At 36.7% G+C, this 17,679-nt stretch overlaps 1 protein-coding gene across 1 annotated transcript in view; it reads left to right on the top strand.

Annotated features, from left to right (window-relative positions):
* Window positions 1-7,241: 7,241 nt before the first annotated feature.
* mad1l1 (mitotic arrest deficient 1 like 1) overlaps window positions 7,242-17,679 on the top strand; it is a gene marked incomplete at its 5' end in the record, with an annotated part of 67,814 nt that continues 57,376 nt past the window's right edge. Inside the window, 8 exon segments of the mRNA XM_014015852.1 lie at window positions 7,242-7,405; window positions 7,940-8,080; window positions 8,176-8,355; window positions 8,436-8,560; window positions 8,669-8,750; window positions 9,415-9,545; window positions 10,278-10,392; window positions 11,250-11,311. Coding sequence (XP_013871306.1) covers window positions 7,262-7,405; window positions 7,940-8,080; window positions 8,176-8,355; window positions 8,436-8,560; window positions 8,669-8,750; window positions 9,415-9,545; window positions 10,278-10,392; window positions 11,250-11,311 — 980 coding nt within the window.

Here is a 17,679-nt window from a genome sequence, read left to right as displayed (position 1 = left end):
CCTCTAGTAATATATTTACTGAGAAAAATGGTGACGTGTTCAATACTTATTTTACCCGCTGTACGTTAACTTGTTTTAACTTAAACAAACCCTCAGTTAAAATAACAAGTCTCAGTAGTTTGTGTAAGCAAGCTAACCTCAGTAAGCTACTGAACAACTAGAAATTCAATGTCTGCAAAAAGGAATTAGGTTCTTATTTCCTTTAGTAAATTCTATTTAGACTTTGGTTTTACATAACTGAAGGCAACAGAATGCAAAATAAGACTTTCGCTTTTCTATTTTACTTATGGTTTGCAGGTTTTGAATTAAAAATTTCCATTACTAACACAGGCTGATACATTCAGCAGCTTCAGCATCATCAGCAAAAACATGCTCTATGCTGAGCACATGTTCACTGRTGTCACAGCTTAAACGTTCAGTGAGTAAACTGTGATAAACTGAATTAACAATTTCATTGAGGTTTAATACTAGCTAAAGTAGCGTTCTTTCATACTGATGTATTTTGTGACAGAATGGTTTTATAAGCCTGGAAACCAATTTAAACTAGGCACTCATTTGGCTAACACTTGCCCTGTGCCAAACRTTTCTCCATCTCTGTGTATTCTGACTGACAGCTGAAAAAGTACCAATTATTTGTAACTTTTTGACTGAGCATCTCTTCAAAAAGGACCAGTCAAACAAAATCTTGTCATATTTAGCTTTTAAAGTCAAACCCCAAGTGCAGACTTAAAAAACTCTAATGATCTGAAGTCATTAACACTTTGTTAAACAAAAAAAAAAAGAGACTGATGTGGCAGCTAAAAGTACTTACAAACTAGAATTAAACAGAAAAGAAAGGTAGCAAACATGACTGGTTATGGGATCACAACACATCTTCTTGTTGTTGTATTGTTTAACGTTTAGGTGCCTTCGGAATGGAGTGTGGGCCAGAAGAGTCCCTGTAATCCCTCTAAATCCTAAAAAACAAACCTGTGGATTAAAAACAAACTAAATAAAGCCTTGAAAACAAATTTTAATGAACTGCATGCAWTATCTTCCTAAGTGAAAACAGAAGCTTTTGTTTTAAACTCTTGTCCTTCAATACTTGTCATCTGATCTGACCGATCTGTATTTACTACATGATCACACGCTCCACAGTCTCTGTGCCATTCTTTCCCATGTTTTCCAATGATATGTRACTTACTGTTTAGTGTGTCCAAGTTTCACACAGAATTAAATGCCTTCTTCCTTTCTATTTTTACAACTCCAAACTCTTCTCCCTCACACTTTTTTCTGCAAACTACAATAAACCCACCTTTTACTTCTAAAATCCWTGCCATTTTATTTTGATCTTTTCTTTAATAATGCTCTTTAACTCTGCTTTGCTATAACTACAAGGAAAGTCTACAACTCTTTTAGATGCCCCTTTCTTTGCATRATGGTCTGCTAATTCATTTCCTTCAGCCCCAACGTGAGATGGTAAGATCACAACATAACGTACTGAAGCAGAGTGTGAAACACCTGGAGAAGGTGGGAGTGGGTGGGGCTGGAAAGTGGGCGGGGCCGAATCAGAGAMCAGGCAGGAGAAACTGRRWARMARASRRWMTCWSAGARWWWYAMAAAWAAAGTGGAGCAGAAACACTAAAAGATGAAGCAAACAAAAACACTCAAAGAACAGATTGCACACAGAACCACCGACTGTGACACAGTTTATCCATTTACATGTGATTGTTATATTAAAACGGTTTAATCAAATTAGGTAAAAACTTCACATTACATATTCTGCTTTTCTGACTTTTTTTTAATGCACAGGCAACATTTTCCATAAAAAACAAATAAAAAATACGATTTTATCTTCTTCTGCTACCTTTCATTTAATTTATGATTTGTATTTTTGTTGTATGTTGAATTTATGTTTTTTTAAGAAATGAATAAACTAACATTTTCCATGTTTAGCCTTTCAGCAACATGCAATATAGACTGAACCAGTGTTCCACAGAAAGAATATTRCTGTTACTGATTTTAAAAGTCCATGTTTTACCAGCACAAGCAGGAAAAAATAATGAACAGCCTTAATAAGAAAAGTCTGGAAACTCTGAGCCATAAGCAGGTTATGAGAAAGTGTGTTGTCCATGAAGCCTTTGATGATGTTGGCCTTTATGGATTCTTCGTTTAAAGCATGATTACCTGTCTGTTAAAACTACAAGAGTGAAACTGCTGTGTCAGCACTTAGTGTTCTGTGCCGCCTTTTACAGTTTTTTCCCTCACACATTTCTGTCATCTGTTATTACCTCAACAGCTCCTGCTACCTCTTTTTCTTCCTGTCTTCTCCCTCTGTTTCACCAGCTTTGCTTCATCTGTGTCCTGCTTCCCCCATCTGTTCTGTTTTTGTTGTCTTTCTGTCCACCTGATTCACTGGCCTCTGATGCCTCGTATTTTTGAGTAACCCAAGCACGCTGCTGTTAAAACGCGCCATTGAAGTTGATCATATTCTAGCTGATGGGACTGCTAGAGCGTGGTTATAACCTCTATACATACACGCATACACACGACTGGACACACACACATCTGCAAACACAAATCACCGTCTTCCACAAGCGAGAGAGTGACTCCCGTGAAATGGTGTGGGCTAAACTGTTGATTGAGGTGAAGGAAAGAGGCATGTGGAACTTCAGTGATGATAAAAYACAAATACTGCCTATTATCCTGTAATCTGCAGAGTGCGGAAAATGTGTGAATGCTGAAAAACCTCAATGGACAATTTTAGAAAATGTAATGCATATTCGCTCCGTTTTCTTTTTCCTGTGACGGTGCTTATCTCATTCGTTAGTCACTATAGTTTATGTTTGGTCTCATCATTGATTCTGGCTCTATGCGTTGCCAGGTGCCTTTATTTAAAATCATTTTTGCTCTTACTTATGTATGTGCGTGCATCAGGATGCACACCCATAAACTAATATTGTTAAAGTATCCCCAGGAGCYCGAGGACACAGAAAATCTGAATTAGCTATTGACTTTGTTGTCCTTCGTTAGAAGAGTAAAGAATCACAGCGCTATTGATTCTTTCCCTCTTTCTGCTTTACCAGCAATTTTCTGTYCCTTGTTTCTCATCTTTTTTCTCTCTCTCTCATACTTTTTCCCACCATCATATCCATTCTTGCATTTTATGAGCCCATCATAATCATAAAGTCTTATTACTATGTCTTCAGGTTAACTTAACTATTCCATCTTTCCCCTCAGAGATTACATCTCTATTAAGATGATACATTTAGTCTCTGTGATCCATGTGCTGACTCAAGAAGTCAGAAAAGACAGTTTGTACTGATCATCCAGTACAGATGCTAAATTAAAGGGGARTTTCAAAGTGGGGTTCTGTGGCAAGGTTGAATATGTAATGACTATCTGCTKTAGAGAGCTTTTGGAATATTCTCAGATTAGAAAGATACTGTATATGTTTCAATAAAATGGTTTGTTCAAACATTACAACTACAGATCCCTGTTGTTYTTAAAACAACTCTAATCTCAAACATTTTATACATACTAAAAACTGCTGGGTTAAAAACATAAATAAATAAAAACAAATCATGGGGTTTTCAGTTTGATACAGCGTACTGATGTCATGACCTGTGTCTTCCTCAGTTTCTRTTCAGTATTTTCTCTGTTCTTGTCCCCTGTCGTCGAGAAGGGGTACTCCGTCYGTTACAATTTCAGAAAGCTGTAACTTTCGCATGGAAAAGCTAAAATACAACAAACTATGATGGTGCATTCACACCAAACAGGTTCTGTGCGTCAGGAGCGTCAGGTTTACGTGCAAAGTCTATGGCGGACGCGCGTCGGGAAGTGCTGCGGCGCGAGTTAGAAAATCTAAACTTTTGCAGCTCGCCGCAGCGCATCAACCAATCAGAGAGACTCCACGGTGTGACGTAGTGACACGTTTTCTGATGGTACCGTTTCCTGAATGATGTCCACAAACCTGAAACAGATGGAGAGGAGCTCTTTAGCTGAAATCGAGTGCCTGTAATCCTCGTCCAGGCAGGAGATGTGGGCACCGATGCGGCTCGGCGGCTCATCAAACTGAGCTCGGGACAAAAATWGTTTTGAAAGCGAGCCTCATTGGCTCGCAGCTCCTGGGTGATGAATCTCACAAAACCTGCACCAAACACAGAACGTCTCTGAATTTTCTGTTGAATTAAATATTAATTAACTTATGTCGTGAACACGACGTGCTCTTGCTCTCRGTACATAAAGCAAAGCCACTTTCTTTATTTCATCCACCATTGTACAGAGACCAGAAAAGGCTCTTGAGCAATTAAAAAGAGACAGTTAAAACATGCAGAATAGTGGGTCTCGAGAACCAGGATTGAGGACMACTATTTTAGAGTGTAGCAATTCACACATCAGCTTTTTTGAAAACAAACATTTTTATTCTGTCAGAAGTATTATTATACTCCTGCAAGAAGTGCCCCAGCCTGGKGCTGCAGCTTACTGCTGCTTCAATTTGTGCTTGGAAATAATCTTATTATTCTATATGAATTACTATGTACCGAGAAAGGACAATGTAAAAGTTTATAAAAAAAAAGTGTTTGCTGAAATTTGTTTTGAAAACTTYGAATTAGTGTTTGAAGAATAGAGCGATTCACTCTGGTCTTTGCCSTTAARGGACTAGCCATTAGCTTGTCAGTCTGGTCAGATTTAAACCTTACAACAAGCAACATATAAGTTGTTAATAAAACCTCATTTCAAATTGCTTTAACTTAATGAAGCACCTTCAGAGACATTAATGCTAAAAAATTAAAATCTATTTTCTGCTTTAGAAAACCAAACATATCAGTTTGAAACTCTTGTTGTATTTTTTATTWACTAAGTAAAAATACAGTATTTATGTCTAATCAAACTCAACAAAACCAAACCTTGTCGACATGTCCTTTATTTGTATCAAATTGAAATTTGTGTTCATATTGTAATATGTAAAGTTTATTCTACTTTTCTTTTTTTTAAAGAAAGGAAGTCATAGCGCTGCCACAAACTGTGGGTTTACACTACATGAAAGTGAGTTTTTGTGAGTTTGTCTCATCTTTCGGAGATTGGTGTGTTCAGAATGACCTGAGTGGAGGGAGGTGGAGAGAAGAGCTTCAGAACAAAAACAGAAGGGGTAAGCAGTGGGAGGTGGAGGAGGGAYTGAAACTAAGTCAGACTGTGACACAAAGAAAGACACAGAGAAAAAGTGTTAATAGTCATCGAGTGTGGGGGGAGTTTAATCCCAAGGAAAAAAGACAAGTTGTGGGAGTAGACACTGAAAGTACTTGGGCTGGAAAAGATAAAAAAGGCAGAAAAAAAATGGTGACCCTTTGAAAGAAACGCCATTTCTCCATCCTCAGGATGAAATATCTTCCCTTTGACCTTTTCAGACATTTTCAAACCCTTTCACTCACTTTCTGTCAAGCTTTTAAAAATGACTTCCCTCTGTGGCTCCCCTGCTTTAATTTAAAGCTCTTTAGCTTGTCCGTGAGATTAATATTTGTTGGCAAATTGATGCAGACGTTCAAAAACTCTGTACAGGAATTTTACAAGAGCACACTCTTGTAAAATTGTATGTTTTTAATCTCAATGAGTTTTTTTTTTCTCCAGGCAAAAAGATGATAACAATAAAAATTATATTTGACTTGATGACAGTGTTATTTTATTAGTGAAACATAATTGTGATACTAAGGTCAATCAGTTTATACTCAAAATGAGAAAGGTGCTGATGTTTTGCAGAGTCTATCCTCATGCAACTTATCAACATTCATGTTCATCATTATCATCATTATCATAACTGGAATTTGTGTATGAAAGTTACTTGCAGTATTCATTAAATGTGAGACCTATATTTTACTGCATGTATAGAGCTCAGGTATTCTTTTTGTTTCTTACCATGCAAGGCGACCATATGATCACTTTACATTTGATATAAATGGAACGCCATACATAAGAAATTCAGCGGGTGTGTAGAATTGTGCTCAGAAAATTGTATAGCCTACAGTACCTACTGTATATCAAATGTGTCTGCAACCAGGAACATGAAAGTACATCTTTGCTGCCCTCTGTTGAACGAGYTATGCAATCACATGTTGTTGAATCAGCACAGGCAAATAACTAAAAAAAATAAACTGCACAAAACTATTGTAAAAACTATAGTTCCTAAGTATTTTATTGACATGGCATGTTTTATTGTATTTTATATTTAGTCATGTTTCATTGTTTACAAGTCTGGTTTAGAAAAAGAAGCGAAGTATATTTCTGAATTTCTGGATTTCTCGCGAGACGTCAAAACCTCGCGATACTACGCGAACCTCATTCTAGTAAAACTGGAGGGATTTTTGCATAGCAGCTAAGCTAATTGTAGATGCAAGTTTTAGCTGCAAYTTACGTACTGGTGTTTGTAAGCAACAGCTCTGGGGTAAGGAGTAAGACGCTGAGAAGTGCTTCGTTTGATAATTTTACGTTTCTGAGTCGGTGGCATGTTTTGAATAGTTGTCCAAAAGGCTTCAAAATGTAACATGTTGTTTATTCATGTTGTTAGCCACAAACAAAAACAACGAGTGGTTTAAGGCGTGTGTACTTCCAGCTGTTTCTGAGCTTATGACACATTATTCCACGGCTGTTAATATTGTAACTTTATTTTTTACTTTAATAGTTAACAGCTTCAAGTTTTTAGGCTTATATGATAGACTGCAGTGTCATTAAAAGCTATTTTTGCCTCCCTCTTTGCCAACAACTGACAGCTTCAGCTACTGAATATTATTAAATCATAGGTTTTGCTCACTTATTTAATTATCTATGAAGATGCTAGTGTGGCACAGTTTGTTTACGAGTAAACTGTGGAGATTTATTAACAACATCATTATGTAGCAAATTTATTTTGAACGTACTATACAGTGATTATTCCAATGCATATGAAACTTCCATCCATCCATGATAATCTATACCCSTTTATGGGAACAACCTGGACAGGTTGCAAGTCCWTCACAGGCATATGAAACTCATAWTCAAAATCAAGTAATGGAGTGAAAAAACTAGAAATTATACAAGTGGCAGYATAGTTTCTTATTCTTATTTTATTGGCTGCTGATATTTATGCACTATCAGTCAAGCATGACTTAAATTTAGGGTTTYCTATATAAATGCCGGCACTAGAATAAAAAGGAAAAGAAGTTTAGTTTTTTTTTTCTTAAGCTTGCATTTCTGTACTCTTGCTTACACTATGAACCTTTTTGTTACAGTAACACCAGTGGCCTTCAAAATGGATTTAGAAGATGATACCACCGTGTTAACAACTTTGAAGTCCTTTAATACCTTCATCAGTCGACCTGAACGTCCACAGCGTCTGTCGGACCTTTCGGCAGGGAGTGGGTTCCTGCAGAGTCAGTACAAATGCAGCATGGAGGTATAAGGAGGGGAAAAAAAAAACATTGCTAGGGCTGCACAACATATCGCACATTTATTGTCATCGCAATATCCCGTGCAATAGGCCTATCGCGAAGGTTGGCTTAAATGTTTTGCATTTATGCATTTTGTCAGCATCAGTCTGATAAACAAARTAGACCTGAGATACAGTCTGTGTACATCAAATCTTAACCACAGTGAAGGTTAAGTGAAATGTTGGACAACTGCAATGAGATGGTTTATGATTGGATTTAAATTTAACTTTTATTTAAATTTATTTTACTTATTTTCAGATGTTTTTATTATTTATTAAAAAAAATTATAGTAAGAGGCATTTAGAGCATCAGAAAATGTTTGGTGGAGACAATATTTTAAAGTCATTAAGAAACTAGTAGTTTCTTTTATTTATTATTTTGCTCTGAACATTGCAGGTTTTCMTGATATCGGGCAGCCCTAGCTATTACGATTACCACTACAATCAAGCTATGCAAAATAATATCTACTGTATGCTTTGACTAATTTGTCTTTCTTTTAGTTGTTAGAAGCAGCAGAGAGGGTTAACACTCAGCACCGATACCTACAATTAGAYCAAGAGAAGAAACAGATGGAGCTGAGTCACAAACGAGCTCGTTTTGAACTAGAGAAAGCGGCCTCTGACAGTGCACGAGACCTGGAGGTACAGAACATCTACATTTATTTACATATGCTTTTACAGCAATTTAAGATGATGCATTTCTATGTTTGCTACTTACTCATTTATTAACGTTTTAGCATGAAGTGGATCGGAACCAAGAACTTTTTGGACAAATAAGAAAGTTGGAGGAGAGGGAGACCGAAGCGACAAAAACCTTGTCAGAGCAGGTGGAGGCCAACCAGGTGCTCCGTAAGAACCTGGAAGGTCTTAACAAGAAACTGGAGGAGCAAGATACTAAACTGAATGCAGCCAACCAGGTGCACACTCACAGATACAGGCTTGAATTATCCCTCTGGTTATTTTTTCGCCTTACCTTGTCTCTTAATCCTGTTTCTAGACCATCACGTCTTTGAAGGATGAGATCAGAGAGCTGAAGCAGAAGATTCAGAACCAAGACTCGACCGTTTCTGCCCAAACACTGGAAAACCAGGAACTGCAGGAGCAGCTTGATTTACAGCGCAGGTGCAGAGACGTGTGGAGAGACTATTTGATGTTAATGTAGCTCGAGTTTTATTGAATACCCAAAAATAATGCTAACTGTGCACATAATTTGATTGGTATTTGTATCAGGAAGTATCAGGAAGTCTCTCAACTTTACCAAAGTCTCCAGGCTACTCACTCTGCCTGCTCAGAGCATGTGATCAAGATTAAGGTATGTTGCATGAATATTCTGCTTCTGTCTTCTCTTTGATCTCGCTTCACAGAGTTTGTGCTGCGGAGGACCCAATTCCTCATCTATTGTCATTCTCAGTTAATTGGGACACTGTAATCCCAAATAAATTCAAAAACTGTTTTGAATTGAGTAAGCTTCTTAGATCAAAAATAAAATAGCTTTAATAATCCAAAAATAAGTCCAGTTGTCTTTGATTTAATTGATTTGGAATGAATGAATTCAAAGAATGGAGCTCAAAGAATGAGCTTCCAGTTTTCCACAAGTAAAGATGCAGAATGCACCAATCAAACCCCACCTTGAATAAAACTGGAAAAAAGATGTCTGTTATGACCAATTCGTGATTTTTGTTAATCAGTCTTACTGTGTAATATTGCCAAATGTAAATAAATATAAATGTTGCACGTCTGAGCATTCATACCATCTGCTTTATTCTCTGTTTTCGTCTGTGGAAAACAAACAACTGAAAGATCTTGGAAGAATATGGTTTTTGTTTCTAACAAATGTTTCCCAGTCACCCCTACTTCTCATAAACTGTGTAGATTAACTTATCTTCAAAAGTAAACAGAAGCACATGCTTTTTCAGTGTTCCAAACAAAATGTCRGTGTCTGATTTAGCTGACGTCCCACTTGTTTGTTTCGGCAGGACTTGGAGAGGCGCCTGGCCCTTCAGGAACAAGACATGGTGATTGTGAAGAGTGTGAAGTCAGAGGTGGCCAAAGTTCCAGATATGGAGAAAGAAATAAAGTTCCTCAGAGATGACAATACTTTCCTCAGGTCTAACACACCTCTCAAGTTCTTACTTCCATGTGTTACGTGTCAAAGACCGGGCTTGTGTTATTTTAGGAGTTTTTGAACTTTACACCATATGTTCAGGCTTATATTTGGCATCGCACATAGTCTGGTGCCTGCRATGCCACCCAGGCATCACAACAGATAAGGTGTGGGAACAATAGAATATTTGTCTGATTAAAAAGGCAGAAATAGAAGTGTTGCGTGTTTACATGCACTTACAGCTCTATTTAGGATGTTGTTATAGAATCATGAGTTTAATTTCTCAAGACAGTAGTTCAGATATTTTGCCCAGTAACATTTTGTATCATTAGGTTTAAGTTAATAAGTTTTAATAAGGCTGATGTGGATTAAAAGGAGCTGAACAAGAGAAGTAACACCTGCAGTTATTTATAGCATTTGCTAGCTAGCTGTCWCTTGTATAAATGGAATATGTTCTGGTGTGAAATACTTTTGTACAATCTTAGTGTACGATGGTGCAAAACATCTGACCTCGTCTCAGAGATCAGTCAGGTCTAATCTGTGTTTTTGCAGTCCAGTTAATGAAGCACTAAGTAATGCATTCAAGCTTTTGTAACCTAAAGAGGTGGAGATGTATACAACTAAACCCATCTGAATTAAACTGGTTTTAAAATTGAACCATAGTTGGAAGATAGAAAAACACGAAGGTATGCAATTCATGCATTTAACGTGGCTTTTTGTCTTTACTCCATTTAGGCAGAGTAGAGAGAACTGCAGCCTGTTGAAGGAGGAGGTGGAGGGATTAAGGAAGAAATTGGAGAGGATGGCAAAAACGAAAGAAGAACTGGTCAATATGGAACTGGAGAAAGAGGTAAACTGTTGTTAAAACAAAAAAATCAAGGCTGAAAGGAAATATATGAATACAAGAGCAAAAAACACAACTAAATGGGAATAATTTTTGACCATCAGCCAGCACTGCTTTAAAAACATTTAATACTCTAAAAATCATAAAAAAGTATCATTTTTATATAATTTGTCTTAACATTACAAAGTGCTTTACATAAAGAAAAGCAGTGATTTTGGTTAGATAGATGTTTACAAGACTACTGTTGTAAAGGAGTGAAGTAAATACGAAGAGGTAAGTTTTAGTAAGGCGTTTGAAAGTAAAGAGATTTGATGTGTCTGAATTCAATGAGCAAATCACTATAAAATGGTGGCTTTAATGGAAAAGATCTGACCTCATTTTATCACAAACATGACCTGGGAGTATTTAGAAGTGCTTTATCAGCAGATCTTAGTGGYTAAAAGATGTGTTTAGGGTCAAGACCATTTAAAGCTATAAAACTGAGCCRTAGGGATTTAAAATCAATACAAAATGTAACAAGGTGCTCGTGCAAGGAGACAAACAAATGAGGACGGGTTATTTTTTTGTCTTTTTCCATACATATAATGAGACTAACTGCAGTGAATCAACTCACATTTTTCAAAAAACAAATACGATTCAATCTCCTTTGTTTCTTAGTGGTCAACAAATATATTATTTTCAGCATTTAAAATGCCATCTTGTTCTGTCTTAATACATGATGAGAAAGTGTTTTGATTCTGTGCTTCTATTTGCATTTTGAATTTAATTATTTCTTTCAGTGAGGTTCTAATTGCTTTTATTTAACATGTTTATTTTATATTTTTAGACTTAAACTATACTGTATATCTTTGCCTCTTTCATAGAGGCTTGCTGAGAAGCTACAGGCCTGGGAGAACCTTGGACAATCTACTGGACTCAACATAAGGTCAGTCATTTGAAAATCTAACTGATGGCGTTGAAAAAACGCATTGGCTTTATTTTTGCTAGTGATATTTAGTGAAATACAAAAAATAATAATAACATCCACTAGGTGGTGCTTTGGTCATTTCTTATAAAGGTGCCTCAACATTTGAGAATCCATTCCTTCAGTGTGTAAGGTTATGTTTTTTTCCACCTGCTTGTGTGTATCAAATTTGTAGTTCAGTTAAATTGTTAATATGAGAGCAGATGCATGTTTTCGTGAGTGCTGAAGAGGTTCTGACAAGTTGAAAACATTGCAAAAAATAATGTGGCTCACACACATGCATGCACTTAATAATAATATTTTTTTAACATTTTTTTAAAATGTATGTTTTGTAATCAACTCCAAATATGGTAGAACACATCTACACACTTTATCAACTTTTTATTTTTTATTTTATTTTATGTTTTTATCATTTTTCACTGAGCATGTATACCACAGGTGTTACACATTCCTTTTGGGCAAAAAGGTAGATGCCAGCACATGATGAAGTAGAAAATAAAGTGAAACCTCTCTACCCTGGGAACAAGTCATTCGGAGACCTCATGTTTCATTTGCTCTGGCAGAAAGCATCTGGTCTGCCTCATGTTTTTTCCATCTGACTTTGCCCTGGTCAGACCAACCTTATTGGTTTATCTAATATAAGAGAAAGGTTTGAAATGCTGAGCCTGCTTGGAGGGGCACCACTGAGGCATGTTGCTTGGCACATTCTCTTGCATTTTGCTGCTTTTGATTTGTTATACCCAGAGTCTTGTCTGGTTTTTTTGCCTCTTCACATTAGGACATTTGGATGAGGATGCTAGGACAAAAGTTTTTTTTTTCCCTTCCAAGTTTTTGTTTTGTAAAGATTAAAGGACATGACATATTTTTAGATTTATCTAAATAAAGACCACTAGGGTTGGGCAATATTGGCAAAAAAATGAAACATGATTAATTTTGGTATTTAGCTGATAACGATTACTTTGACGATTAATCCCCTGGAGTCCCTGGACACCCTTATGTCCTGGTCACAAGACCAATTTAGTGGGGAAGATTTGCTCTTCGTAAAAATCTGTTCCAAATTGTGTCAAAATTACAGACTTCAGGCTATACATCAAATTTAAATTGTGTTGATGGATAAATACATTACAGACATTTTTTAAAAATATTCGTCATATTTGAAGCGGAGAGGAGCACACCGTCTTTCTTTATTAAATCTGAAAGTCGTTTCAAAGTCAGATGTTTATGTTACAGTGGGGAAAATAAGTATTTAGTCAGTCACCAATTGTGCAAGTTCTCCCACTTAAAAAGATGAGAGAGGCCTGTAATTGACATCATAGGTACAGTGGGGAAAATAAGTATTTAGTCAGTCACCAATTGTGCAAGTTCTCCCACTTAAAAAGATGAGAGAGGCCTGTAATTGACATCATAGGTAGACCTCAACTATGAGAGACAAAATGTGAAAAAAAAATTGAGAAAATCATTTTGTCTGACTTTTAAAGAATTTTTTTGCAAATAATGGTGGAAAATAAGTATTTGGTCAATAACAAAAGTTCATCTCAATACTTTGTTGTATATCCTTTGTTGGCAATGACAGAGGTCAAACGTTTTCTGTAAGTCTTCACAAGGTTGGCACACACTGTTGCTGGTATGTTGGCCCATTCCTCCATGCAGATCTCTAGAGCAGTGATGTTTTGGGGCTGTCGGCGGGCAACACGGACTTTCAACTCCCTCCAAAGGTTTTCGATGGGGTTGAGATCGGGAGACTGGCTAGGCCACTCCAGGACTTTGAAATGTTTCTTACGAAGCCACTCCTTTGTTGCCCTGGCAGTGTGCTTGGGATCATTGTCATGCTGAAAGACCCAGCCACGTTTCATCTTCATTGCCCTTGCTGATGGAAGGAGGTTTGCACCCAAAATCTCACAATACATGGCCCCATTCATTCTTTCATGTACACGGACCAGTTGTCCTGGTCCCTTTGCAGAGAAACAGCCCCAAAGCATGATGTTGCCACCCCCATGCTTCACAGTTGGTATGGTGTTCTTTGGATGCAACTCCGCATTCACTTTCCTCCAAACACGACGAGTTGTGTTTTTACCAAATAGTTCTACTTTGGTTTCATCTGACCATATGACATTCTCCCAATACTCTTCTGGAACATCCAAATGCTCTCTAGCAAACTTCAGACGTGCCTGGATATGGACTGGCTTAAGCAGGGGGACACGTCTGGCACTGCAAGATCTGAGTCCCTGGCGTTGTAGTGTGTTGCTGATGGTAGCCTTTGTAACATTGGTCCCAGCTTTCTGCAGGTCATTCACTAGATCCCCCCTTGTGGTTCTGGGATTTTTCCTCACCGTTCTTGTGATCATTTTGACCCCACGGGCTGAGATCTTGCGTGGAGCCCCAGATCGAGGGAGCTTAGTAGTGGTCTTGTATGTCTTCCATTTTCTGATTATCGCTCCCACAGTAGATTTCTTCACACCAAGCTGCTTGCCTATTGCAGATTCAGTCTTCCCAGCCTGGTGCAGGTCTACAATTCGGTTTCTGGTGTCCTCCGACAGCTCTTTCGTCTTCACCATAGTGGAGTTTGGAGTGTGACTGTTTGAGGTTGTGGGCAGGTGTCTTTTATACTGTTAACGACTTCAAACAGGTGCCATTAATACAGGTAATGAGTGGGGGAAAGAGGAGCCTCTTAAAAAAGAAGTTACAGGTCTGTGACAGCCAGAAATCTTGCTTGTTTGTAGGTGACCAAATACTTATTTTCCACCATTATTTGCAAAAAAAATCTTTAAAAGTCAGACAAAATGATTTTCTCAAATTTTTTTTTCACATTTTGTCTCTCATAGTTGAGGTCTACCTATGATGTCAATTACAGGCCTCTCTCATCTTTTTAAGTGGGAGAACTTGCACAATTGGTGACTGACTAAATACTTATTTTCCCCACTGTATTTACTGCCTGAGTGCAGTTCATTTAAACCAAAACTACAACAGCAACCAAAAAAGTACAATCCAAGAAATCTGCTAGATTCCATTTGCTTGAAATACTAATCCAGAGTAAATTACCAATTAGAAACCCCTTTAAGCTGTTTAGTAAATGTTCACATTATTTGTGGTCACGGTTTCTTTTGGTAAACAGAGAAAAGTGTGTTTCAATCAGCAGTTTGTTTATCTTTATTGCACTCTGAGGACCAATGCTGTGTGAAAATGAGTATTGACATGGATTTCTGCTCTCGCAGGCTTTAAAACTTATTGCCTCATGATTTCAGTGTACCGACACTTTGTCAKCCACAAATTGTTTTTCTCAAAGTTTTTACAAGAATGCTTAAGTATGATGAAGTTAAACTGAACACTTGTTTGCTGCTCATAAACGACAAGCAAGTTTAATGAAAATTAATTGTGATAAAAGATGTGATATCTCAAGACTTATTTGTAGGAATTAATGTTGACTTCAGATCAAATCTGCCTGGTTATAGTGCTTTGTGAGCTGTCATTAACTGTGAATCTCATTGTGGCTGTGGCATTCTGTACAGTAGTGCATATTCATATCGATCTGTTCATTATTTTGCTATGGTTACAGGATCCTTGTACCTAACTGAAGCTCCTATGGTTTTGTTTGTGAGATGTAGACGCTCGATAATTGATTTTTGCAGATAATCGATATGCCGATATTGTTCAACATTTAATTTACGATTCTGATATTAACTGATATTACAAAACTGATATTAAAGGGGCAATATCATGTAAAATCAACGTTTGTGAGTTTTATATCATGTTATAATGTTATACTCTCATAAAAAAACAAGCTCAAAGCCTTGCTTTGACTCATTCATGCATGTTTGAGAAATCCTGCAGCGCTTTTATGAAGCCATGCTGAGGAGCAAAACAACAGGTGGGGACCAGAAACGCCTTTTGGGACCAGAAGCGCCCCTGGGATGTGTCTTTAAGCCGAACTTYATGGCAGAGCACCCCCCACCCCCTCCCCACACACCTCGCCCATGACTCCTGCAGGCTCTCGGGTGAAACCAAAAGTGAAACCTAACTGTCTGCTGAACTCTTAACATTAGTTGTCACTCAGTGAAGCTCTTTTCAGATTAAAAATACCTTTGATGAAATGTATTTTCAGATGCCAMGTAAACTGCATCATGGAAACATTGTCTGTAGAAAATAAAAACCATTTCACTGAAGTTATGGAAAAAGTGCATATTTATTTTTAATATTTTGTCTCAAACAATAGTGTGGATCATGCTCTCCCTGAGATAATCCAGTTTGATGATGTCATCAATTGCGTGCTGGTGAACGTCTATGGACCACAAGCATTTATTAACACATTTTGGTCAAATCCAGGAATCAATTTATTTGGCTTATCAGAAGAAAAATCAATACCGATATGTAGAGATTTTCCATTTTTATGCTAATATCAGACCGATAATATCTGTAGGCAGATATTATCGGACATCCCTAGTGTTTTGCATACTTTCACATTAGAACCACATCTGTGCCATCTAAAATGATGAGCAGAAAATGTGTGCAAGTAGAAACATGTTTCAATAATAATATTTGCCTTCTACTAAAATTTGTGTTTTAAAATTGACCAGTTTGGGTCCAGATAAAGCTTTGTTTGGATTCAGATTCAGACCACGATCCTTCATTTAGAGACCCCTGGTTTCRTTGTTTAACCAGCCACTTTGCCTGTTTTTCATGAAAGCGTAATTTTTGAACTGAAGATTCAATCAATGTGGCTGCCTGGTAAAGCAGAAAAATCGAAAAGCCACAGCTTGAAGTCACCAACAGCTCTCAGGTTTGAACTAGTCATTATYGTTTTTTTTACCCCATTGTTTGTTATGACAACAATTTATCAGCTTGTGTTTGACAATTAAAAATCTATTTTTCAGAACTTAAAAATGATGATAATTTCTTACAATTAGGCTGTGTGCAAGTACCTGTAATCATATTATGGGGAATTGTTTGTAGAAATATACAGTATTTTCAAACAGGAAGCAAAGGTGGTTTGTGTGTTTCAGATTGTTCATTTTCACAGAATAATTTTAGTTTCAAATTGGTGTTTTGGGTCATACTAGATAGTTTATAATATTATGTGTTGATGTTTGTGTGTGTTGTAAGTGCAGCTGTTTTTGAACTTACAAATGTCATCCTCATGCTTGATCCTCATGCATCTTTAATGTTTATTCTTTTTTTTCCTTCTGGTAGAAAAATACTGAACATCATCATAGATAACAAAATGTTATTCTTGTTGAACGTAAAAGTCTTGTCTCAACAGAAACCATATCAAATTATTTGAAAACTCATTTGAGTAATTGTGTAAATAATAATTTTCTGACTTTTTACCCATTACAGTTATTTGCTGTCTTGTATCTGGTGCAGTGGGAATATGAATATTTCAGGGAACATAAAAATTGTATGTAACATGAGGTTTTCTCAAAGTTTGCTCCAAGCTTCAGTTTTGGGGAAAAACATCATTGTGTATCTGAAAAAACATGAACTGTGGGAAACGCAGTTTGTCCTGGTTGTTAAATGTTTTATAAAATGTAGCTCACAAGATTTAAACCCCACTGTAAAATAAACCATGTTTTCTTTTTTTTCCCCATTTACTAAAGGGACAGATTTAAAATAGCCTCACAACCAATTGTCATTTCTTGGCAGTTTATTTACTTTTGAAACATCTCGTTGTTATTCACATCTCACTCAATAGGGATTATTAGATATTATGCAACCAAACTGAGATTTTTACATTACCAAAGTTGACTGACTCTAAAGGAGGACAATAAACCCAAGAAAATCTCTGTGTTCAGAAAAGTTTTGAATAACATGTTATACTTTTTAAAGTTATTGAATGTTCTGAAATGTATTTTTTTAGTGAGATTATTTTTATCTCAAACTAACTAAAGTTTATAGGAGCGGTATTAAATTATCATAGGCTGGCTTTTTACACTCTTTTGTTTCCAAACTTAAAATGAAATTTGATTGCTCAGCTTTTTTCCTTCCATTTGTTTGCCCCATTTATTATGTGCCTTGGAAGACTGCCTTAGTTTGAAGTACATCTCAAAGGTCAGGTCTCATGCTGATACTGTCTATCTTTAGTGAAAGCTTTGGTTGTATGCTTACTAATTATTGCAAGGAAAAGTAATAATTTATATTTTTCTGCCCTTTACTGAATATTATTGCACAGTAAAACAAAAATAATTTCATCCCATTCTGTCTAAAAAGAGCTTTCTTCAACTTAAACCTAATCAACTTATGCAACATTTTCAACAGAGAAAAGTAAAGATAAATATAGTCAATAATCAATGTATACACACACACACACACACACACACACACACACACACACACAC

Source organism: Austrofundulus limnaeus, unplaced genomic scaffold, assembly GCF_001266775.1.
Source record: "Austrofundulus limnaeus strain Quisiro unplaced genomic scaffold, Austrofundulus_limnaeus-1.0 Scaffold135, whole genome shotgun sequence".
In the NCBI taxonomy this organism is placed as follows: Eukaryota; Metazoa; Chordata; class Actinopteri; order Cyprinodontiformes; family Rivulidae; genus Austrofundulus; species Austrofundulus limnaeus.
The sequence above is the reverse complement of the archived record's forward strand: the minus strand, read 5'-3'. Positions and strand labels throughout refer to the sequence as shown.